The sequence below is a fragment of the Gymnodraco acuticeps genome, unplaced genomic scaffold (genome assembly GCF_902827175.1).
Source record: "Gymnodraco acuticeps unplaced genomic scaffold, fGymAcu1.1, whole genome shotgun sequence".
NCBI classification, from domain to species: Eukaryota; Metazoa; Chordata; class Actinopteri; order Perciformes; family Bathydraconidae; genus Gymnodraco; species Gymnodraco acuticeps.
In genome coordinates this window covers 1,597,720-1,624,100 of record NW_022992216.1, presented here as the reverse complement: position 1 = coordinate 1,624,100, position 26,381 = coordinate 1,597,720, and the positions used below count along the sequence as shown (strand labels likewise).

The window sequence follows — 26,381 nt, the reverse complement described above, 5'->3', positions numbered from 1 at the left end:
ATTGCCTCTCCAGGGTCGTCATCGGTGCCGTCCAGTTGGGCCTGGACTATACTCGCATGGCGGCAGACCAGGTCACAGATCCCGGCGTCCAGGCCCTGAAGGTGGAGAGCGCGGGGCTGCGCTTGGAGGACGTGGTGTTCGGCGACGCGGGCATTACTCTCCTGTGTGACGTCTCTACGGGCCTGGCGCGGCCTGTCGTCCCTGCCAGCTGGAGGCGTCCTGTGTTCGAGGCTGTGCACGGCCTGTCACACCCCGGCGTTAAACCTTCGGTCCGTTTGGTAGCGGCGAAGTTCGTTTGGCAAGGACTGAAAAGGGACGTGAGGACTTGGGCCAGGGAGTGCGTGGCTTGTCAACGCGCTAAGGTGCACCGCCACACGAAGGCCCCGTTGGAGCGTTTCCTGGTGCCTGAGAGGAGGTTTGATCACGTCAACATTGACCTGGTTGGTCCGTTGCCTTCCTCTCAGGGGTTTTCCTACCTCCTCACCATGGTGGACAGGACGACCCGTTGGCCGGAGGCGGTTCCGCTCGTTTCGACATCAGCCGCAGACGTTGCCCGGGCCTTCATTGCAACGTGGGTGTGTCGTTTTGGCACCCCGTCAGACATTTCCTCAGACAGGGGCTCTCAGTTCACATCCGAGCTCTGGAACGCTGTGGCAGGCGGTTTGGGGGTTAAGCTGCACAGGACTACCGCTTACCACCCTCAGGCTAACGGTCTCTGCGAGCGCTTTCATCGCTCCATGAAGGCGGCCCTCAAGGCCGGCCTTACGGACGGTAACTGGGTCGACAAGCTGCCCTGGGTGATGCTGGGCCTGAGGACCGCACCTAAGGAAGATCTGCAGTGTTCTACAGCGGAGATGGTCTACGGTCAGCCGCTGAGAGTTCCGGGGGATTTCCTCCCAAATGCATCGGCTCCCTGGTCGGCGTCGGCCCAGCGGGCTTTCCTGCGTGACGCCGCTGAGGCCTTTGTTCCGATCCCTACTACTCAGCACGGTACTCAGGTGTCCCAGGTTCCCGCAGAGCTCCGCTCGGCGGAGCACGTGTTCATCCGGCACGATGCGCACAGAGGCCCCCTGCAGCCCCCTTATGATGGGCCTTTCCGGGTCTTGGAGCACGGGGACAAGCACCTGGTGGTCGACCTGGGTGGCAAGGCCGAGCACGTCTCGGTGGACCGGGTGAAGGCTGCTCACCTGGACTTGGACCAGCCTGTGGTGCTGGCTCGACCTCCGCGACGGGGCCGCCCCCCGGCCTCGTCCCCTGTCACGGATTTAAGACCTGTTGTTCCGGTCCCTCCCCTTCCGGGGGCCGCACAGGCGGGAGTCACTCTTACGACTCCCGTGCTCAGGAGTCGTGGGGGTCGGCGTGTCGTTCCTCCCCGCCATGCTGATTTTGTTTATGTGTGAATTCTGGGGGGGCTTGTGTGGTGACACGTTATTGGACATAATTCACCTTGCTTATTGTGTTGCCACACGGACCCTTTAGTGGGGAACACCTGTAGCTTTAGCTGCCATTCCTGCTAGCTCATCAGGCAGAGCAGTGCATGTGTTAACCTCTCTGAAAGTAATGGATAATAAAGATTGGAACTCCATTCTTAATACACCGCCTCCGACTCTCTTTTCACGGCACTACAATATTATATATATCTATAAGAATAATCTATATATATCTATAATAATAATAATAATGTAATTCATCAAATTATTATATGATGAATGAGTAAATAAATGAATCAATGGTCATTGGTATAAGTACTGCATTTTATTGATCTAAATTACTTAACGTAACAAGTTAACCTTCTTCTTGGACGCAGCTATGTATGAAATCAAGTCATGTTTATTTTAAGAGTGCATTTAACGTGTACAGGGTAACAATAACAACAGACAAACAGACAAAAAGTCCTCAGTCTAATGGAATAATCCACGAGCTCAGCGAATGAACCTAGCGATGCGAACATGGTAGTCCAGGAATGTTGTTGTTGCTGGAGTTGGCTGATAAACGCTGCTAGCCAATGTTGATTCGATGGTCAACTCTGTTCCCAGATAGTAAAACCTCTCACAAATACCGCGTATATAACGCAAATACCTCGGACTTAGTGATGTATTAAGACATATGACAAAACATGACATAAAACAAGCATACAGCACTGTTTAGAATCCATTTGGTCTGGTTTAGCGTAACCATGGAGGCGGCCATCTTTCACTTCTGTTGACAATATGCAGCTACCCAATTGGTGTAGCACGATCACGTGACGAACCGTGGCACTACTTTTGACCAATATATTATTACGCTTTGAAGGGACTAGTTCAGCCAATAATTACGTGCCTAGAAGAATTGACAGGAATTTTAGCGACGAACTTTTCTTTGGTGGATAAGCATGACTCGTTCTTTTTTATGAACTAAAGATTATGTAGTTCCACTTCTGTGGAGCGGGATTTCTTTTCTAAAGGACTTTTCGAGGTTCACCTTGCGGCCTAACACAGGGTACATGAACATTGGACCAGTAGTTTTTCAGTAAAAAATAAAAACAGAAAACCTACCCGAAAAACATTACTTCTTTGATAAATAAATTACAATACAGTTAAAAAAAACTCAAGTTATTGTTGACTGCAAGAACTCACAGTTATCATCTATGCTTTCCCCAGGACTCTTTTTGCTTTCAGTAAGAAGGTATCACAAATGGAAAAGGGGCTCGAAAAGACTTACGCAATCAAACCTGGGTACTTTGAGTTTGGACCGTTACTCTGTGGAAAGACCAGAGACAGGTGAGTGGTAGTGAATGGCTTAGTGTTTGAATCCGTCTTTTAATTGATGCTAACATATTGAAATGTGTCTCTGTTTGTGTAGATACAAGGAAAGTAGGTACCCTGAGAACACAGAGAGACTAGTGATTCAAAACACTTCAGGCCTGGAGGCTGAGGTCCAGTTCAATTTCCAGCACGACACCCAGGCTGCCACATATCTGCTGCACCCCCCGAAAATGACTCTGAAACCTGACCAGAAACAGGTACCCCACAGATCTTACCTGAGTGATAATGTGTTACCAAAAAAAGCATAAGGAGTCAGATTGAGAGTATTTTGTTGTTAATTAATTAAATGTTCCTGTGGAAATGTTACTTTTTTCTTGCTAGGAATTGACAGTGTGGGCCTACCCAACAAACATTGGACAAATGAAGGACAGTATAATTTGCCAAATCAAAGACAATCCAGAGCCTGTCATCATCAACATCTCCTGCTGGGGCGTGCGGCCAGAGCTGGAGCTGGAAAGCAAGCATTTGCACTGTAACAGGACTATGCTGCACAGGTAACAACATATAGAATTCAGGGATGGATTCCACAGTGTTCTTCTAAAATAGCTTGACAAGTATTTTTCACAAAGGACATGCGATACCAGTCCAAAGACAGAAGCAGAATGATAAAGTCAATACATTAACTAAAACAACCTCAAAACGCATACTTCTGTACATACATTGGCTATTCTGTGCATGATTGCCTCCCAGTATGCAATTAAGCAATCATACACGAGAGGCCGTTCTTTAACGTCATTATTGGTACGACAGTACTGCGGCAGGGCCGAGGCGCTTGCGCCGAGGTCCGTACGCCTGTACTGGAGTTTGCTTTTCAGGCCAAGGGTATACCGTTTTTCTCAGACGCGGAGGGATACTGACTTGTTGTGAAAAGGCACGTTCTATTTGACCGTTCTTTGATCGTGGAATCAAACACGCCTATTGACCAATCAGAGAGCTTGCTCACACCTATGTGTTATAGAATATGGCATAATGCACTTTGAGCATGAATGTAAAAGATAAATGGAAACTACATAAGGATTGGTCCCCTTCAAGGCAAGGCAAGGCATGGCAAGTTTATTTATATAGCACCTTTCAACACAAGGCAATGCAAAGTGCTTTAAAAAAAAATGTCATTTAAAAACAGTCATTAAAAAACAAAGATAATACAATACAGTAAACAGTAAAAAAGAAAAAATACATGAATAAAAGTTACAGTGCAGTTTAAGATATGATCCTTTGCTCTTTACACTTATTTCTTGCCCTATTCTTCGTTTTTCCCCTTTCCGATAGGGTCCCCGACTCCTATATTTGTAACACTTCGATAGGGTCCCCGACTCCTATATTTTTAACACTTCTTAGGGTCCCCGACACCTAAACCATGTGCACAATTGTAATATATCATTTATATGATCCTTTGCTCTTTACACAATTGTCTTGCCCTATTCTTCGTTTTTCTCTTTTCTGATAGGGTCCACGACTCCTATTTTTAACACCTTCAGTCCTATAAGAGATGCTCAGTGGTGCATGAAACCAAAATGGAGCAATTGTTGATTAAAAAAAGTACCCGTATCTGGGCCCTTAGAGCATGTGCAATTGAGCCCCACCTCCAAGATCACACTCTTGGCTCAGTCTAATGCATGGAGAGAGAAAGAACTCAGAATTTGGCTTTTAGCTAATTTTACAACTTTTAAACCAAATAAGGGCTATACAAGTGTTCATACTGGGTTGTTTATTTAACTACAAAATGATACACTGATTTAGAGGTGTCTCTTTTCCAATATATATGTTTGGGCCCAAATGACATCACGGACTAAGTGTAAGTGTAGTACCACCGTTTGGTCACTACGGAAATGTGCTTCAATGGCCGGCGCTCTTCCTGGGGAAGTTTGTTGACAGCTAGCTAGCTATAGTTTTTTTTTAGTCAATGATACTATACATTACAAATGTATGCACTTCATAAATGTTAACAGTGCACGACATGGCAGTGTACTAAAAAAGTATCTGAATTGGGACACAGCATAATTCTTAGACTGACCTGTTTATCCCTCTGTCCCTTTTCTTTCTGTCAACCAACCTTCTTCCACCCTTCTCTCAAGGCGTAACAGCTGTAGTGTGACGCTGCATAATAAGACGGCCCTGCCGGTGTCTTGGAAGCTGCAGGGTGTGGACGAGTTGGGAGATGAGTTCAGTGTGCCACAGGATCAAGGCGTCATCTCAGCTAACTCCTCTTTCCTCCTGAGCTTGCACTTCAGGGCCAAAAAGCCACTCCACATAAAGAAGATCCTACGTTTGGAGGTAGTCTTCATTTTGTAATACAGTATGGAATTAAACTACACTCAATTTGCAATTTAGGAAAGCACCTTCAAATGTCAAAGATGCTCTGTCTGTTTTGTTTCAGGTATCAGATGTGGAGAAGATTTTAGGCGTTGTACAAACAGAAAACATACAGGTCACAGCTGAAGCCTACGATGTCGCTCTGGAAATCATACCAGGTACAAACTGGAAGAACTTACATTTCATGTACAGGTCAAACTTAATATGTGCTTTCTTGATATGATACATTAGGGTTAGGGTATAAAGATAGCAGAACAAACAATATGTATACAATGATATGACACAAAATGGTAATGACGCTTACCTCTGCAGTGTTTTTTATGATAGCTTGCTTACATGCGCATTCACATGCTAACACACACACTTTACTAAAGCTGACAAAACTTACCTCACTCATAATGTCACAGAAACTCAATAAATGGGGAGGTATAATCAAAAGACTGAAAGTGATGTTTCCTCAACATTTTGAAAATACTGTAAATCCCCAGATATGAGGCTTGAAGACAAAAGCAGTCGATCTCAGGATCCTAGATTAAAACTATCTACAGTAGTACATCACAGCTCAATACATTGTTTTCATTTCAATGTAAACGAGCAAGAACAAGCGGACTCCTTACCATTTAAACAATTTTAACAGAATGCATCTACATTACCCACTTTTATGGTTTAGTCAATCCTTTTAAAGTATAATGTTAAAACTAGACTACTGCTTTTGTTTCTGTAGCAGATGGCTGTCTTGACTTTGGAACCATCAAAGTTTTTGAAGAGGGCAAACAGTCTCTCAGGTTGAAAAACCAAGGGAAATATGAAACAGCCTACAAGTCAGTATAATGTGCTACTTAAATGTGTATGATCAGTCCCAGTTTCATATTACTACATGTCACCTCACCATGAAACTAGTAAAGTTGTTTATTTGCATTCTTCTTTTTCCACAAGGTTAACACTTCAGCAGACTGACCCACCCCAGCCAAACCTGGAATCTATTTTCACGTTGTCCCCTCCGAGTGGTACTCTAATGCCCCACGAGAAGCCCACCACAGTGCAGATCCTCTGCAAAGCCAATACAGAAATCTCAATGATAGAGCAGCCTATCCTGCTCTGCCAGGTCAGAGCTTTAATAAGAAGTCTTAACCATTACAGATGTGGAAGGTTAACTTTGCACATTGAAGCATGATCTTGTAACATAGCTTTCTTTGGAACACAGCCTTACAATTTTAGTACAAGATAAAAGGGTTGTGCCCAATTTCCTGTCTCTCACTCATGCTCAGATTTGTGTTTCTTCTTCTACAGTTGATTGAACCCAACATTGGGAATGGAGAAGTCGTCGCCACACTAACCATCAACATTTCAGTCAAGTCGGTCTTCTCCAGGTAAAGGCTTTATTCATTCTATTTTGAGTAATACATCTCTGGATTTATTTTTAGAGACCACTCCAATTTGTTCTTGAATCTGAATCTACCTGTATGGCAGCCATTCCATTCCAGTGTCTGTTGAATTCCAACACAGAGAAATGTTGTCAGTAGTTTATATAATAAAATAATTGTACTCAAACACATACCTATACATATTAAAACCAGCTGATAATGCTTCAGTGGTCTCTTTATTTTTTCCAGAGCTGTATTTATTAGTAATGAATTGTTCTTAGTATTGTAAGCAAGTCAGACAAAAGACTGCATTGACTAGAACAAATTATTCTGATATTATGTTTTATTAAAAAGGTGACTTTTATAAAACAAAAACAAAAAACTAACAAATGTATAAGAACAAACAAATTAACAAATTAACTGAAATTATCAAGGCATACGATTTATAATAATTTGCGAGGAAAATATTTTAGAATTTCTATTGAAAAGAAGGAAAGATTAAAGTCACAAATGTATGGGAACACCTGTGACTGCATACAAACACAAGCTCAAACATGTTTACTGTAAATATTTAGAGATATGCAATGTCTTCTTATAGCACTTCGAACAATGTCAGTTAGAAAGAGAAATTCAGATGTTCTTCTTGTAAATGTACAACTTTTATTTTGAAAGTTTATCGCTGTGTAATAATGTTTTCTAAATAAAAGGCCCCAATATGATATCAGTTTTGATGTCAGTTAGTACATTTGTTGCCCTACATTGTGTCTGCAAGGGTGATTATTTCTAAGCCGAAACACACATTATAAATGATTGTGTGGGTTTTTAGGTACAAGATCACACCTGCCTGTGACATCAACTTTGGTCCTCTGGTCTACGGCTACAAGAAAACTGAGAGCTTCACCATTGAGAACAACGGAACCTTTGAGACCCGTTACAGTGTATGCCGCTTGATCACAGACGCCACCTCACCGGGAAAGCAAGGGTAGGACGAGACAACGAACACAGAAACATGTACACAGAGGCGCAAGGGTTAACACTATTTCAGAAAAACTCAATTGGAATGGAACTGTATTTTCTGAAGATGTGCTCTCAAATGCCACATTTCAAAGTAACCCAATTGTAAAAGTAGTAGCTCAGTGCAGGTGCTCAGTGTTTATTGATGAGGTACGAACAAATTGAACCATCTGTTTGTGACAAATCTGATATTGGAGTTTAATACACCTTACAAATGTACAAAAGTTTAATTGAAGCATTATTGTGTTGCCAATCCATGCAAATGTTCCATTGCCTTGACTGGAGGGAATGTGCTATGAAGTCAAACGTTGTGGAGGTGAAACACATTCAAAGTTGCCTATTCACCCACTGAGAAGGAAGGATGACAGAATGTCTAAAATCTCTCATAGTCCTTTTCCAATATAATTTTCCTAATGATGTTCAAAATAAATGATGGTTTGTGTCCCTGTGTACTTATCTCAGGGGTCCCGCTAAGAAGAGCCAATCAGAGAGAGCCACTGGTGCCACTGGTGCCACTGGTGCCACTAGCAAAGTGAGACGTGAATCCATTCAGAGAGACTTGAGTATTACACAGGTGAGAAATCACAAGTAAATGATAACAATGAAAGTGCCTGTTTATTTATGCAGGTTTTGTTTTGTTGGACTGTCCTCTTTATTTCTTTCTAAATGTTAGTGCATTCACACCTAATAGTCCGCTTCTCTGGTGCGCACCAGATGACAGTTTGTTACATTGTTTCATTTTTCAGAAGGTTCGGTTTGCGTTCACATGGGCAAAATTCAAACGGACTATAAACTTTAAACACAAGTCATGTGCTCGGAAATGCTGTTCAACAATTGGTCAGACATTAAGGGGGTAAAAACGCAAATCCCGGCAATTTCTACCGGAGCCTCCGCCATGGAGCCTCCGCAGGTTATTTTCATGCTGTTGTTAATCTGGAGAGCATATCAACAGCAATGGCGCATATGATTATATAATCAGACAACGTGCGATACAAAACATTATAACACATATAATTAGAGACGTTCTGCAGTAAGGAGGGGGTTTCACCGACGGCTGGTGGCTCTGACTTTTATGTATAGTTTTTAGTTTGATAGTTGTTTTTACTTTACACGACACTGTTCAACACTTCATGTGCTTCACTCTTTCACTAAATAAATGAAGACACCCGCGTTCTTGTGACACGTAAATACTACGCTTCCTATGTTTTGGTGCGGACTGCGTTCACACCAGCAATGAACCGCTCCAGAGTTCGCAAGCGAGCGTTCCGAGACCACCTATTTTAGCGGACCAGAGTCCGGTTGTTTAGTTCACTTAAGAGGTCTCGGACTGTGTTCACACCGACCCAAATGAACCGCACCAAGCGGCTAAACGCACCAGGGTTCGATTCAACCGGACTATACAAGGCAGGTGTGAATGCGCCCTAGGCTCATGGAAAAGTCCTTACCATCTTTCCTACATATTTGGGATTTTTTTCTCAAGATATATTATATGTATATATGTACAGCAAATTTCACAAAAAAGATTATTTTATCACTTGACCCTATTCCTATCTAGATTGGCCATGCATTTTGAAATGAATCAAACAAACAAAACAAAACCATGAACAGTCATAATGATATTTTGTATTGATTGATCACACATAGTGTTAGCTTCTATGCTGTTCTTTACACATTTACTAAAGTAAAACCAGATGTCAAACTCGGGTTCTGAAAAGTGAAGCTAATGTGTAATGGCTTCAAACCTGCCTTCTTTCTAGTGAGCAGCAACATAAGTATGGTTTTATATAAAGTCTATCCGAAAGTTAAACTACTTCTCACTTCATGTATTACTTTAGGAAACTTGTAAACATGGGCTTATTGTCTCAACTGCTAGTTTCAAGTCTTCTTCATGACAGCATGTCATTTGTTATACTTACCTTATTCAGTGTCTCATTGTGCTGCAGTCCCCATCAACAGATGACATGATATTGACTATGTCTACTTCTTATATAGGAGTAGGGAAACATTTTTTACAGTATCATTCTAACTTGTCTAACACATTTGCTATTAGGCCGCTGTTAATGTAACCTGTCAAAATAATACAAATTCTATGATAGATAAATACAAAAAAAAGAGTGCTCTGATGCTAACAACGGTTTGGAGGTTCAGGTTAGCAATGTTTATTCAGAATATAATACAACTGGTTATGTTCTTTTATGCAATGTTCATGTTCAAATAGCAGAGCAACAGAAACGTATGACAAAGCAGACACCTTCCATCAATGTTAATGATTATGTCAGTGTTCTCCCAGTACTCTGATCTGTACCTTCCTGATTTTGTGTCCCTCTAGAATCGCTTCACCATGGGGTTGTTCTCTGTGTCCCCCTGTAATGGCAGCTTGCATCCAGGGTCTCAGCAGGTGGTGACAGTGGAATGTGTTTCTGATCAGCTTGGCAGCTGGAACCAGGGTTTGCTTATTGACATCAGTGACCGTGACCCCTTAGACCACCCTGATGGCATTCCTTACAAACTGCTGGCTGAGGTCTGCAAGCCAGGTGAGAGCTCTGTGAACATAGTATTAAGAATGTACAAAATGAAAAAGTGCTACATTATGGATACAAGTGCTTTATCATCTTCACCAAGTGCTTTTCCTTTGACTAATCTGACTCTCTTTTGTCCTTTTTTGTTTGTTTCCCAGGTATATCGTTGGACATGGCTTCCATCTTTGAGGAGCACCATCTGTGTAACAACAGCAGTCAGCTCTCCTCAAAGCAGTTCTGCAATGCTGAAGGAATTTACGTCCAGGACGAGAACAAGTTTGTTTTCAACAAAGTCCTGGTCGGGCGCACTGCCAAGGCCCGCTTCAAACTCACCAACAACAGCAAGGTGCCCTGTGCGCTCAGCTTGGCCATCAAATATGTTGGCGCTAAGGTAAGGCATTGTGGATAAATGCACTTTACATGATTGTGGAAGATGGTTGTTAGTATGTCAAACATACGTTGTATTTCCTCACAGCCGTCTCGTGGAGCAGATGTTTTTGATTTGTCTGCTACGACACTGAGCATTCCTGAACAGTCTCACGTGTTCGCCGTGGTCACCTTCACACCTCAGGCCATGCAGCTCTACAGTGCTGTGTTCGAGGCCACGATGGACGTAACCAGCAGGTACATGAGTTACAACTGTGTATGTTTCTTCTCTTTGCTATTTGTTCTTTATTCAACTTTGTTTATTGGGTTTTGCAATAGCATACAGTTGTTACATCAGAGGTCATCAAAAGTAATAATTCTAAAATTCACTGTGAAAGACAATTTAAAAAAGCAACATTTGAAATATTGCTACAAACCGGAGCTACTAAAATGACACACAGAGGAAAAACAGACAGACAAACAAATAATAATATACAAAAAGCTGTCAAATAGTAAAGAACGGTGCCTCTATGCTGTTAGAATTGCATTGCTGACCACAGCCAGGGTTCCTACATTATACATAGTCTGGAAAGTATAGCATTTGACACATTTCCCGGTCTTGAAAAGAGAGTATGTAAATGATATGTCTTTTATGACTATATGGTCTATTTGTTTCCTGTATAGTTGTTTGAATATCACCTCTGAATGTAGAGATTTTTCCAATTTAAGTCAATGGTAAAACATATTTTTGGGGGTGAAATGGCGTCACAGACTGACACTGAAGTTGTAGTATTAACATTCGGCCACTTGAAATAGTTGCTTTAACACCGCCCTACTTCCTAGGGGCTTGTAAATGCTACAGTACATAGTCATAATGTACTTGTACCATTATATTAAACACTATTTAATAACACGATACTAATCAAGCTGTTAAATCTCAGATGTTAAGTATAGTCTGAAACATCCACTAAGAAATCTGGAAATTTGCCCACCCATTAATTTTGTCTTTTGGATCCAGAATGACACCTACAGTCAAGAGCAAGGTGCTGGAGTTTGACCTAATGGGAGAGGGCAATATGCCCAGTGTGTGTGTGGTGCGTCCGGCTCTAAGGACTAGCAGAGGGAGCCCGAGGCTGCAGTTCACACGAGTATCAGCAGGGCGGCGACATACCCGGCCCCTGGTGCTGCTCAATGACGGAAATGTTCCAGCACAGGTGGGAAAAGGCCTATTCCTTTTATTTTATTATAGATTCAATCATGACATAAGGGCGGATTTTCGTCGCTAAAGGTGCTTTGTTGCTCTGTGTGTTATGTAGGTACAGATTGACATGCTGGATAAACATGGAGTGTTCACCCTCAAAGCTGCTCCTGGCAACACTTGCAGCTCCATCTACTCCTCACAGATTGAAGGCACTACCAAGTCAGGTACAACCCTAATGTGTAAAACTCCTCTAACAGTCAGAAATGTGCACAACAGAGACTGTTGGAGGAAAATGTATTGCACCGAGCCAGTTGAGAAAATCATGACCACCTCACAAGCACTTTAACTCAAACACTTATGAGCCGAGTCTTCAAAATAAATCCAGAGCGCTGTGCAATGGAACCAGTCTGTCGTTGTAATGCACTCTTATACTCTACAAACTCATGTCCCATTGGTTGAAATTTTGGGGGAGGGAATTCCTTCCCCAATTTCCCCTCAAAATAGCTTTAGCTAGCACCTTCTAATGGTGTCTTGTTCAGTATTGCATTGCCTTTTTTGCTGACTCCACAGACCCTCAGTTCACTACTCCGGTTATTTCTGAAACTTAAAGAGGTTCCCATAGATGGACCAACTGTCTCCTGATTTGATTATTTATAGAAACTCAGGGTCTGTTTCTTCCCTAGAAGGCCTCTCTATTTCTGGCTGATCTCTAAGCCTTATTTTTACAATACACTCAATGTCTAGTAGTGTTAATTTCGTCAGCTATTTTTTAATTTAGTTTTAGTCTTAGTCCTGTGTTAAATTTCCTATTTAATTTTAGTCATATTTATTCACCTTAATCCTGTTTTTATTTAGTCAAGTTTTAGTCGACTAAAAGTCTGAGCATTTTAGTCTTATTTTAGTCAAAGAAAACTAATTATTTTAGTCTACTTTTTGTCAATGAAAACTGTTGAGTCTTTTTTAGTCATCAGATTATATAGAACATTTCAGTCAAACTAGTCTAGCCAAAACCAATCATTTGTCATTTTAGTCAAACGTATTTCACAATAAGATTATATCTTGTCCTTATTTGATGAAAAACACAGGTTGAATGATTAAGAATGCAGCTTTGCAGAGAGTATCTGGTCAGGTTTGTGGTGTTTTTACCAGCTGTGTTATGGCCACATTGCTTCCCTTCTGATAAAACAATGCATTCGCTTTTTTTCTCCGCCTCATTGTAACGAAAATGGGCCCAAATATCACATTGTTTCTTTCTCCCGAGCAGTGGTGGCGTTATACTTTTTCGTTGTCAGTCATTTTGACAGACAGGGTCGTAACATGTCCGTCATAATCCATTATTACCCGTCGAGTCTGTACACAACTCGTCACTCACTGTTGGGGGGGGGGGGGGTAAATGGAACTGCTGGGAGAAAAACTGACTATCAGAGATGTTACGTTATCTTTGGTAATTTTTCGTCAACAAAAGTAAAGAGATTTTGGCATAGTTTTTATTTAGTAAACTACATTTTCGTCTCGTCACTTTTCGTCAACGATATTGCATGTTGATTTCTTTACAGTTATTGTTTACTGCCGTCAGTGCCGTCTTGTCATCGTCTCGTTTTAGTCATGGAAAAAAAGGTCGTTGACGAACATATTTCGTCATAGTTTTAGTCAACGAAATTAACACTAATGTCTAGTTTTAAAATTAAGCATTATATTGAATACATTTTGTATATACTCCCACCACATTTTATTAATAATACGGCATACAATTGTCCAGTACAACAAACAACCACTCTATTTAAATTCTATTTATATCGCTCAGTATCGAATGACGGCAGATGCTGAGTAAGTAACATGTATTTATGGTACGTGGTGCCAAGCCATAGAGAGGACATGAGTGCATAAAGACAAGAGAAAGAGAATTAGGAGATGAGATGTGAAAAATAAAAGCTGAAAAGTGTAGGTACCCCGACAGTATAAGTTTACAGCAGCATAATTAAAGGTTGGTCAAGACAAGCACGAGCCAGCAGTATAAGCTTTATCACCAACAAACAAGCAACACTTTTTCACTAGGAGTGCACTAGGAGATATTTAAAGCTATTAATACCTACAGTATGTCTAGTGTTGCTATGTCCTTCTTCAGTCCACTGACATAGCATTTTGATTGCATTCACCTATAAGAGTATTCCCCTGTGTGGCATTGCATTCCTATAATATTAATGGACAGTTGCATCAAAAACACTTTAGCACAACCAGAGGTATCATTTTTCCATTACACTAATGTGTCTTCCTTGTAAGTGCTAACAATAATATATAGTACATTAATTATACTAATACATTGCTCTAAAGGAAGCCACCGTGTTGTATGTGTTCATGATTTTAAAACATTGTTGTGTGCATTGCATTGACAAACAGGATCACGCCAACCCCTAAGCAATGAGGTTTGGTGCAATGTGTCGTTTGTCACATTTTGATGTTAATTCATTAATAATTCTCCACCAACACTGCAGCAGGTGTACAAAACATCAACATTACATTTGATAATAAAACTACTGAAAACAAGTACTGTAAGTGATGTAATAATTGGGTTTACAATCATTATAACAAGATAAAAATAAACGTACATACAGTATGACTCCATTTGTTCCTCCTGATAATATACATCGGTACTTTTCTTCTTGCGCTAAAACTCGTGTTTTTTTAGCTCTACATATTGTACAGTACTGTACATGTAGACTTCTCTCCCATGCTACAGGCGGTCATCGCAATATTTCTCACTGGTGACACTTCTTTCCCCTCCACAGAGCATCAGCTGGTGCACAGAACCACCCTGAGGCTTAATGTTAGAGAGCAGGCAGAGTTTGAAGTCGGCTTCTGCTCCGACAAGCCCCTAATCGTCAAGGCCAAGATGTCACTGCATGTGGAGGACAACAAGTACAGCAATACCACAATACAAATAACTGGAGAAGCTTACCAGGAAATCATCTCTCTTGACAACATCAGCAGGTTATCGCAGGAAATAGAGGAAGATGATGAGGGAGGTAAGAGAAGAAAGGAGGATGAGAGAAAAAGTGATTTATTAGCATTGAAGCTAGTCCCTTATCCCACATTTTTTTACCAAGTCTATTTCTCTCCCACAGGTATTATGCATTTTGGTGACTGCCATGTAGATAGTCCCTACCAAGAGAGCTTCACCATGAGCAACCACAGCAGCCAGGCAGTGAGGTTCGAGTGGCCTCCTGCAGGATCGCACATCTGCTTTTCACCACAGGTAAAGCATTGAAGGAAGGAATCCAGCTGTGTACAGGAGTCGGTTTGAATCCACAGGAGGGGAAACATCCCGATCTTCTGCCAATCTCATTCATTCCACCACGGCTTTCCCCGTGTACCTCTTTATGTCTGTCCGCCATTCTTTTATTGTCCTTCCTGCACTTTTTTTTACTTCAACTGCACCATGCATGATGCTCTTGGCTACGGAGCCGTTCTTGTTAAATGTAACTAGTGGCGTGAGGAAGCCAATAATCTACATCCTTTTTCGGAGTGGGCGAGGGCAATGTAAAAAAAAAGTTACAAGATCTTCTGTATGAGAGCCCCGAAATTATTTTACACATATTTGCTTCGTTCAGACGCAAGACTTGCACACAAATGTGCTCTCTTTCTTCCTCCCTCTGTCTCTCTCACGCACACTCACAAGGTCTTGTTAATTTTTGCATAAAAACTGTTACTGTTATGTCCACCTCCACACACACTCCAGTCTCCATGACGAAAAACCACTGTAAGTTTCGCCGTCTAGCAGTTTCCATCAGCGATTCAAAAAACCCTGCCAGTCTTTATATCTCCTGTTTCACAGAGTTTTTTGTTCAGTGTACGGCATTTGATATGTCAGCCGAGCTTAAGTGTTTGGTACTTTTTTCCAAACAATTAACCTGATTTGCAGATAAGCGCACTATACACCTGAGCCACAGAAGTCCCCCTTATTTTATATAGTTTCCATAGCTGATTGGTAGCAATAGCCAATCTCCATATATACATACTATAATGTCCATGCTGTCTCCATACAATTGGTACTGCGCTACATCCTCCCTGGATCCGGCTACGAGGTCTATGTCATCAGCAAATCTGTTATACTTAATCTGCCAACTTTGATGGTACCAGTGATAACGTTGCATTCGATTTAAGATAACACCTCGCTGCATGTGATCAAAATCAATCCGCTTCTTCTTACAGGTTGGACACCTGCATGCTGGTTGTTCTAAGGAAGTGGTGGTCACCTTTTGCTCCAATCAGCCAGTGACTCTGACCAGCCAGCCAATGAGATGCAAGGTTAGTCAGGTGGAGTTCCAGCAGCCGCTAGAGCAGGTGGCTGACTGGGACGACCGACAGAGGACGGTGCAGTGGCTAAGTTCTTCCAGGCCGGCTTCAGCATCTCCCCAGCAGACTGGGAAGAATAAGGTCAATATGCTGATTGTAAAAGAGATGTTGAAGAGAATGTTCACATTTATACTGTAGTTGAGAAAACATGCATATTATTGCCCGCAGGTGAAAAAGACAGATCCTGAGCCCTGCTGCTCTGTAGTGGAGGGGTCCCAGTTGGAGTTGGAATTACGTATCAGCGCAGTTTGTGACTATGTGAAGTTCAGCTGCAACGCCGACACCATCGACTTCAAAGACACCAAGCTGTACCAAACCAGGCTCCACCAGTAAGTCAAGCTGTGGGGGGGAAACAGAGGTGTATGAATACACATTTAACAGGGTGTCCGCGGGGTCTTAAAAAGTATTAAAAGTTGATAAATCAGTTTAGGGAAAACTAAGACTATTAAAAAGTATTAAACGGCATTTTCCAAGGTATTACATTTTGTAGCTTGTTTTCAATAAGTATATAAATTCTCCAAAGAGGTTGTATTCTAAAGTTTGCCTGAATGTAATCATTGCGTAGGTGTGCAGTGTGATTCTGTGTAGTTTATTTATGGCATCCCGTTGGATTGGACGTCATCTGAACAGGACATCGCACGCTCACTGATAGCGCGCGAAGGTCCGTTTACGCCGGTTGTTAAACAACATCGTTTTGGGGAAATGCAAGTTTGCGTCCAAATGGTTAGAAGATAAGGAGGAAGGACAATCAATACTGTATAGTAAATGTGAGGTAAAGTGTGTCGCCAATGTATCTGGTTAAAACTCCAAGTGGCGATGAAAAGGGAAAGGGTCTTAAAAAAGGTCTTAAAAGGTATTACATTTGACTTCAGGATTCCTGCATATACCCTGTTTAAATGTCTCTATCCACAAAATATCTTTCAATGCACAAATAATTATCGTTTTATACAAATTAAAAAATAATCCACATATAGAAATAAATGTCATAAATATTATAGATCCACACATAAATATTTATTGATTTGTATCAATGTAATATAAATCAACCATATTTATTTAAAAGTGTTTGCAATTTGTATCTAACCCTTTTTTCATGTTGTGAACCCATTCGTGTGGGTTTTGTGAGACTCCCCTGATGTTGCTCGCTTCACAAAGTTAGTTTGAACAGGAAAACATCCGTAGCCAATTATATGTCTCCCTCATTTGCAGCCAATCACATGAGTGAAACCCCACGAGGGCATGCTTTTTATGTGCAGTTAACGTCAACATACACTGAAAAAAAGGCTGTTGGTTACACATATTCAAAACATTATGTTAAAGACACACAACTATTTTAAATCAAAGAAACATGAAATGTTTATGTTCATTTGAATATTTCCTTTAATATTAGGTATATTCATTTACCCTATGTTTAACCAACATGACTTTTTAATGTTCATTTTAGGCTTTTAATATGCTCAGTCTATTTAATTTGTACCTGTTAAAGCAACATGATTTCTTTATTTAAGCTCCACTGGAAAAAGTCTGTTGGATTTACATGAAAAAATATATGTACATTGGTTGCACATATTCAAATCATGTGTACTTTTCATTTGTACCTGTTAAAGCCACACTAATGTTTTGTTTAAACTACATGCTATAGTTTTCTGTTTAATCTACCTAGCCTGCTCAAGGTAAACATAAGATTATTTATTTGATGTAAATAGAGGCATTTCGTACATTCTTCTACAGGACCCATCCTAATCTCTTATCTACAGCATTTATCATAACATTTTTTTTTAAATAGTCAATAAAGACAAACACATTTCTTTGAACAACATTCATGTATTCTTAAATTAACCAACTACACATCCAGATGAGCTTTTGTTTTTTCCATCATGCAGCCTAAACTCTGCCATGAGAATTAACAAATACATTGAAAATAAAGAAATAGAATAAATAAAAAACGTGTGTGATGCATGTATACATACATTATTGTGTTAGAACACAGCAAGGAAGCTTAAAGGAAACTATTCTCCCGACAAAAATAAAGGTTTATTGTGCCAAATGGCAAAAAATGCTTATTTTTGTAACCATTATATTTCATAGTAAACAATTAACAAAAAATGCCAAATCCTAGCAGAAAAAAGGAAATGTTCTTGCAAATCCATTATTTAAATAGTAATCTCCTAATATGAAAGGGCACTTTAATACAAGAAAGTAATGGCATTGCTTTGTAAAAATACATTAAAGTATAATAATGGCCTGGTTTCTCATCACATATGCAGTAAAGAAAGTATTACAAATGAAAACACCCCAACAGTCTAATGTGGGGGAAAAACTGACATTTTGAAGTAGCATAATTAGATAAAGACACTTCTGCAAATCTGACATCGCAATTTGATGCAAGTGGTACATTCTGAAACACATGACCCAAGGAAAAAAACACACACTTCTGAAATGTGCAAATAAACACAGCAAAAAGCATGAACGAAGGAAGTGCAAGACAGTTGTATCGATGAAAGTCCAGTATAAATGCTGTAAAAGTGCACAATGGTCCATGGCAACAGCTCACTCAAATAGTCTGTTTTTAAACGCTTGGGCTTTCTTGGAGAGCATGTTGCCGTCTAGCTCCATTAAAATGTTCTGGAGAACTTGGAACATGCACTTCAGTTTAGGGGGGTAGTTCAGGTTCATTACATACATTAGTCCAAATAACATGGTAGCAGCTAATGCAATTTTGTCCACATCAGTAAGTACCTGTTGGCCTTCCAGGACAATCCCAATGTCCTCTGGTCTCATATTCAGGGTATATGCGCCGCTGCTAAAATGGTCATTAATATCCTCCACTCCAGTGGCGGTTCTAGCTGATATAGCCCCTGGGCGGTGCACCTTTCATCCGTCTTCTTTCCTTTTCTTTCTATACTGGGCACCTGAAGCCTTGTGCCTTTTTTTCTCCATCACCGTAGGTATACATTTTCGACCCGAGAATCAATGCATAGCGTACCCCTCCCCAACACTGTCAACTACAGGTCAAGACTATACCAATTTGCCGTAGTTGGTTTTTAAATAATTCTTTATTGTTTCATACAACCCAGGCCAGGAAAAAAATATATCGGCAAAACTATTTATATGAATGATTGTGGTGGCATTTCGAGGCATGAGATTAATTGTACTAATTGCAGTACTACTTTATAAACATCAAAAGTGTTTATTTGATAGATATAGTGTACCCGCCGCCCCCCTCTCTCTATCCATAGTGAGGCGACCTGAGATCACCCCCACCCTTCTTTGAGTGTGTATCCCAGCTGCCTGCTGTCATAAGGGCCCCCACGCCCCCTTCCACCCACAACAATAACAACAACAACAATACACTATAAGACATTTCGTGCAAATTGGCGCTTGTGCTGCCCCCAGTCAAAATGCCGCCCTCGGCAACTGCCCATATCAATATCCGCCACTGCTCCACTCTCTTGTATTCAGTGTCGCTATCCGGGTCACACCCCCACACACAATACACACATAGAGCGGATCGAAGCCGAGACATAAACGCAGTTGTTAAGGGATCCCACGGACAATGTTGTAATATCTTTAACAACCAACACCTTAAATGGGTAAAGATGGTCGCCTAGAAATGTAAGGTACGACCTGCCTCAGCGCCCTTAAAAGTCGGCACAAGAGTAGACATCCGGAGCTGGACCGAAGCGGTAAAATGTGTTCAGCAGACATTAAACAATCATTTAAAACAAGAAGTACCACGGCGCGAACATCAGGGTTGCCAACTTTGGGTACCTGGCTGGAGTGAGATTTTGATATCATGGGTTTAATTACACATATGTGCACTAAATGACTGCTACCGTGTCAGTAGCGGGACATTAGCATATATATAGGATATATACAAATACACAATATTGGACACAGACTATAAAGGGCACAACGTTTCATTCACTAATGAAAGTCAAACACATGTTTGTTTCCACTGTTTTATTGTGTGCATACTGTAGGCCTGTCGCGATAAGCAATTAATTGACTTATTGTACGATAAATTAAAATAAACTCCATAACTTTTCCAACCTCGATAAATTGCCATTTACATGAGGATGTGACTAGCAGTTTGAAAGGATGTACTCAAATTATTATTATATTATTATCATTATGTCAGTGGTCTAAAATGGTCATACAACGGTGCCGACAATATCGTTTATCGCAATAATTTATCCAACAAAATTAATTATCGTGAGAGGCCTATACATGAAACACACACACACAAACAAATCTACAGACTTACTACAAACTGCCAGATATATTAATTAACACACTCTCACTCTCATATACTCTTTGGCCTAGTAAATCAAATCAAATCAAGTTTTATTTATATAGCACATTGAACCATGCAAGAGCAGAGCCTGTAATACCTACGGACTGTTCAAGCCGTGACAACAGGATACTATGATCCACAGTGTCAAAGGCAGCAGTTAAATCTAACCGCACCAAGACAGCTGGGCTGCCTGAGTCGGTGGCTAAGAACAGATCATTAAAAACTCTTAAGAGGGCTGTTTCAGTGCTATGCATAGGTTTAAAGCCAGACTGAAATTTTTCATGGATACCATGCGTGGTTCAAAATGACTGCAGCTGGGCGTAGACTACTCGCTCCAGGGCTTTAGATAAAAAGGGTAGCTGGGAGATGGGCCTGAAATTTGCGAGAATGGAGGGATCGAGATTTTTCTTTTTAAGTAATGGCTTAACCATGGCATGTTTGAAGGCAACTGGGACACATCCTGAGCTAAGAGAGGTGTTTACAAGCAATAAAACACTTGCTAGTAGAACAATAAGCAGCAGACTTTTACTTTTTTATCATTTCTACTGGATCTTAGATCTGCGCATGCGCAATACGGGTCGGGATTGACCAACCGGCTCCCACTGCTCTGCTGTCTGTTAACGTTGTTAAGAGTGGTGGGGGCGGGGAGGGAGCGGATCGACAGCTTGAGCAGCTGTCAACTCAACATTGTAAATAACCAACCAAAAACGATCGCCGGTTCATCTTGTTTTTGGCGTGAGAATAGTTTGGGCAGCGTGAGAGCGTGAGATTGAGAGTGAAAGCGTGTGTCACACGCCAGATGCGTGAGAGTTGGCAACCCTGCGAACATCCCGCAAGCTCGTCCATCGGCTATGACTCCCCCCCCCCCTCCCCCTCCTCACTGAACTCGGCTAAATGTGCATAGCTAACTTTGGGCAAGGTTCATTGTTTTAAATATTGTAAAGCAAGCAACTGCCGCAGACCCGGCGCCAGAACAAATCTAAAGGGAGGGCATATGATTTTCATGGGAGGGCACCCAAAACCGTCATGTGCTGCGGGCCTGCGGCACAATATATATCAAACAGCAAGGCCAACAGCATTGCGTAAAGACGCACACTTATCGCAAATACATACACAAATAAAGGGCAACATAGAAACCACTTTTGAAACATTGTGTGCGTGGCAGCACAAACACTGGTAAATCACGAGCAAGGCACACTGGTTAAGGATGGCAGCTTCCTCATCGCTGCACTCCGAGAGAAATAGTAGAGACGGAGACGATGAACTGCTGTTAGCTCTATTATGGCATTGTGCATGTCGTGAGAGGTGTGTGTTGCTGTGTGGGGAATGCTTTCCATTATGTTTGGCCAACTCTGCATCTTTGTACTGCAGCGTACTCAAACAGCGATAGGAAGAGCCCACTGCCTGACTCGGACATGCTGTGGAGTGAATCGTGGTCACCTCTGAGAGGGAGTTGGTTGACAGCCAAAAAAGCTATAATATCAACGACAGCTGACACGTAATGATGGTTCCGTGCCAGCTGATCTGAACCAAAGTACTAATTTCCTTATTTGTTTCCTCGCGTATCTGTCTCTCTCTCCACAAACTCTCACATGAAATGTGTTCTTTTGATGCGGCATGTCTTAGCAGTCCTTTATCAGTCTGTAATGCGTGTTTCCAGTCGCAAAAACCTTTGACAGTAAAAGCCGCATCAGATGAAGACGTATTTACTTTAAACTGTCTACAGGGGAAACAAAAGGCTGCGTCTGCTTTTAACGAATCTTCAAGCCATGGTCTGTTGTTGTACCATGCAGCGGCAAAAGTGCGCTTCTTTCCTGAAAACAATCTCCCTGATAACGATCCAGTTTCACCTGATTGGGTTTATTAACCCCAAGATCATCTGGGGCTGTTGGTCTTTGAGCGGTTGCTGGCCCAATAGTACCTGTTGATGTGCTGCAAGGTAGCGTCTGTAGTGGAGGCACCGGCACGGAGCAGGAGCAGGAGCAGGAGCAGGAGCAGGAGCAGGAGCAGGAGCAGGAGCAGGAGCAGGAGCAGGAGCAGGAGCAGGAGCAGGAGCAGGAGCAGGAGCAGGAGCAGGAGGAGGAGGAGGAGGAGGAGGAGGAGGAGGATGCTGGCGGGTGTGGCAACGCAGGTGGTGATGACAAGGAGCTGTGCCTCGGAGGACAGCGTTGGTGGCGGCCGCCTTGATGAGTCAAGGATTGGGCTCGCTAACTCAGCCCCGGGGTTTGCCGAGGTCAAGCTTGTGACATTAAGGCGTGCTGCTGCAACGGCAGTACCATCGGCTGCAGTTCTTTCATCGCTATTTCGTTTTTAATAAATCCTTAGACCTTTTAAGCCAATTTCTGATGTCCATTTTGTAATTCAAACAGAAATGGGAGTCTACAGAATGCACAATAAACAAATCCAGAATAGTTGACAGAGTGTGACGCTGTGATTAGTCTAAATGTGGACGAATCACAAATCACAACAGACACATGCATTTATTTGACGTAGCCTGCTATTTTTATTTATTTTTTACTATCTGACATCACATACATCGTAGCATAAAAGTTCACAGTTTATTTATAATAAAAAAAAAAATTTATAAAAATATTTTTTTATAAATAATGAAAAATGTGTTTATTAGGGGAGGGCAGGAATGTCAAATGGGAGGGCCTGGCCCTCATCCTAGCTAACACCAGTGAATGACAATGTTTACAAATTGACAGCTGTATTACCGTTGCTTGGTGTAACGGGCAAATGTGAACTTTTTTGCAAACAATGCGTCTAAAGTGATAACCTCTAACTATGACAAACATTTGATGACATTTATTAACTTTTAATAACTTTTACCTTGTAGAGATCTCCCCGGAACAGAACCAGCTTACTCCTCCGATGCGGGAAAAAAGATGGTGGACCCTCCCGCCCTTTGTTTAAAAAAAAAAAACTTCAACATGTTGAAATAAAGATTTTTTGCAATTTGTTCTGCTTTTCATCTTGTCCATGAAAGTGTCATATTGTTCAATTACAAAACGATTAAAGTACAGTTTTGAGTCCGACCATTTTGATTTGTGAATACAATATTTGTCAATAATAATTAGAAGCTGAGTAATCGTCTGCAGAGCAAGCTGCTGACGTATGTGCTCAGTGGGCGGAGTTACAGAGATAAACATCACTTTTTTCTTATTTCTTAACATGACTGAGACTTATAGAATATACATCCCTCAAGAGTAAAATAGTTCTACGTGATTGATTGATTGATTGATGTTTGATGAGAGACATGAATACATTCTGTCTCATATATCAACTGCATATTTGTAAATTGAACAACCCCACTTTTCCCTGTTTTTCAGTGTAGCGTCTGGTGATGCCACTCCCGTATGGGGTCAGAAACGATATATAATCAAGATAAACTATGGACTCACACAAGATCTCATGTTGCATGTATTCCCATCTTTCTGACTGGTTACAATTAAATTGTAAAAGAAACAGCCACTTATTACATAAAAAATTGCTTGATGATTCATATATTTTCCGAACAGTAATTGATTAGTTGAGTAATTGTTGAATCTCTAATCCCAAATGTGACGTTAAGTTGTTTGTTTGTGTGCGTCTCTGCAGACTACAGATAGTGAATCACGGCACTGTGAAATTGGAATTCTCCTGGCAAGTCATCATGGATCAGAATAACAACATTTTAAACCATGAACAAAGAGGTACTACTCATACTTTTTGTTATTGTATATTCTGAAGTCTACATTATATATGACCGCAAAAACTGTGTTTGCTGTACCATTATCTTCAAAGATTGAATTGAACATACTTAATAACATTTCAATGCATGCCAGAATGAAGTTTGGGACTGTGTGCTGTAAATGTGAACATTAGTCGGTGTCTTCTATAACAGATGGGACCCAGAGCCCCCGACCAGGCAGCAGGTCAGCCATGTTAAGTGAAGCCCGTCCCTCCAGCGCTCTGGCCAGCGTCATGTCTCTCCTGACGGGGAATCCTGAGCTTCCTCCCGTCAGCGTCGAGCCCGGCATCGGGGCCATAGAGCCCGGGGAGATGCAGAGTTTCAGCATCCGCTTCTCACCTCTGGAGGTGGCCCAGTTTCAGGGCAGGATTATCTGCAGGTACAGTAAATACTTCTAAATGTAGTGACAAAAAAAATACACGTTGTATCCCGTAACTGGGAAAAAGGGAATTTATTTTATACTTTTATTTATTTTGTAATCATAGTGCAGGTGAGGACAGGGACAATAAAGCACAAGCAGTGAAAATACAAAATTATAAAAAAGCACAGGTACAGTTCACAATCCTTATAAAAGAGGTCTGACAGAAAATAGTACTTTATTAAGACATTTATAACAACCCCATGTTCTCAATATTAAAGAAGAGCAATGGAGGGAAAGTTCCTGTTGAATCAGCATTTTGTTTTTTACTTGCGGCCATAGTAACCCTTAAAAAGGGTGAGTACTTTAGGGATATTTACCAGGTACAAACATATAAAAGAAACGTCAGGTGTAGAATATCTGAGATGAAATGGCCTGCTCCTTTCCAAAAATAAATGAATATTCTATGTCAGAGCTGCAAACTGAACCATACAACAGTTAAAAGGCATGAGGGGATTTGGATAGTTTCACAAGAATGATTAATCTGACTTTTTGCTCTTTTATGTCTGCTCTTCTCTTTCAGTATCCCAAACCTACCGGATGTAGATGAGGCTCCCTGTATCCCAGTGTATGCCCGCAGCCTGTTGCCTCACTGCCACTTTGACCTGGAGGACTCAGACTATATCAGCGAGAAACGACAGAACCCTGAATTCAGGGGACCTCTGGACCCCAACATCAGGGTCATCGAGTTCAACTCTGTTGGTTTCTCTGTGCCATCGAAGAGGTGAGAGAAAGAGAGATGAAAGCATCAATGTAGGCCTAAAGGGGTTCTATTATGATTGATCAGGTTTGACCTTTCCTCTAGTGTGTTATATAGGTTTGTGTTCAAGGAAATGGTCTGCAAAGGCTAATATCCCAAAGTTCCCTCCAGAGAGAGTTTCTCTCCCACACACTCCCCCCTCCCCCCCCCCCCCCCCCCCACCGGCCGGAAAAACCTCCATTGGATAAAAGTGTTTGTAACACTTGAGCTTCTATAAGCTAGCACTCCAACACATTGTACGTGATAGGATAGGGAGGGGGGGGGTGGGGCATCTGTAAGCGGTTCACCAATCACAACAGAGTTGACCAGGTAACCAATCAGAGCAGACTGGGCTCTGGTTTTAGACAGAGGGTGAAAAGAGGTGCTGCAGCACAGGCAGTATGAGAAAAATAAAGAGCTTTTGGAAGCATGGAGACATGTCACAGTAGAGACACTACATCAGGGGCGGACTGGCCATTGGGAATACCGGGAGTTTCCCCGGTGGGCCGGTGCTGTGTGTGGGCCGGTAGGATTTTTTTGCCTAAATCCTACCGGCCCACATTTGTAAGTGTTCCGGCCCAGCCCAGCCCAGCGGAGTGTGGCCCATTGGGCTGGGCTGGGCCGTTTTGATAGGCTACCTTTGTTCCATCTATCAGTTTCAATTTCACACATCAGGCCCGTAGCAGCTGTCACTGTGCAGTGAACGATCAGGAGTGAGTGACTGAGAGACCTAGCTGGCAGTTGCTTACAGATGGATAAATACGCTCCAAAGCGTAAAGGCGTTTTTCTATACAGTATACAGTATTGTAGCGAGCCCTGGGTTCAGAGGGAGGGGCTTGCATAGGGGAGGGGGGGGGGGGTTATTAGGGAAACGGGGTTCAGGGGGAGTGGCTGTACGGCTGTACCCGTCGGATAGAAAAGGGGGAAGTGACGTCTGACTCAGAGGTCGCGCGGCTGTGGAGAAGAACGTGTTGCCCACATTCTGTTGCTGAGTTTAGGCTAGTTAGCTAGCAGGTTTATTGTTTTGGGTGCAGTCACTTTTGCCTCCGCTGTTCAAATAAATGTTGAAAGAAAAAGTATGTCTGTTTACAGTTATGTTTTATATGGGTAAGAAGAAGAAGAAGAAGAAGAAGAAGAAGAAGAAGAAGAAGAAGAAGAAGAAGAAGAAGAAGAAGAAGAAGAAGAAGAAGAAGAAGAAAAATACTTTTTTGACTTTTGCAAAAACACTTTATTTACATACGATCAATTTTACATTCGATC

At 41.7% G+C, this 26,381-nt stretch overlaps 1 protein-coding gene across 1 annotated transcript in view; it reads left to right on the top strand.

Moving 5' to 3' along the window:
* Positions 1 to 26,381, top strand: part of hydin (HYDIN axonemal central pair apparatus protein) — a 183,537-nt gene that overhangs the window by 113,364 nt on the left and 43,792 nt on the right. Inside the window, 22 exon segments of the mRNA XM_034205940.1 lie at positions 2,640 to 2,759; positions 2,842 to 3,001; positions 3,126 to 3,298; positions 4,880 to 5,078; positions 5,182 to 5,275; positions 5,842 to 5,938; positions 6,054 to 6,222; positions 6,408 to 6,487; positions 7,308 to 7,463; positions 7,958 to 8,069; positions 9,825 to 10,029; positions 10,173 to 10,405; positions 10,490 to 10,638; positions 11,399 to 11,594; positions 11,697 to 11,805; positions 14,368 to 14,604; positions 14,704 to 14,834; positions 15,791 to 16,015; positions 16,103 to 16,263; positions 23,832 to 23,926; positions 24,118 to 24,343; positions 24,906 to 25,106. Of these exon segments, the coding sequence (XP_034061831.1) occupies positions 2,640 to 2,759; positions 2,842 to 3,001; positions 3,126 to 3,298; positions 4,880 to 5,078; positions 5,182 to 5,275; positions 5,842 to 5,938; positions 6,054 to 6,222; positions 6,408 to 6,487; positions 7,308 to 7,463; positions 7,958 to 8,069; positions 9,825 to 10,029; positions 10,173 to 10,405; positions 10,490 to 10,638; positions 11,399 to 11,594; positions 11,697 to 11,805; positions 14,368 to 14,604; positions 14,704 to 14,834; positions 15,791 to 16,015; positions 16,103 to 16,263; positions 23,832 to 23,926; positions 24,118 to 24,343; positions 24,906 to 25,106 (3,528 nt within the window).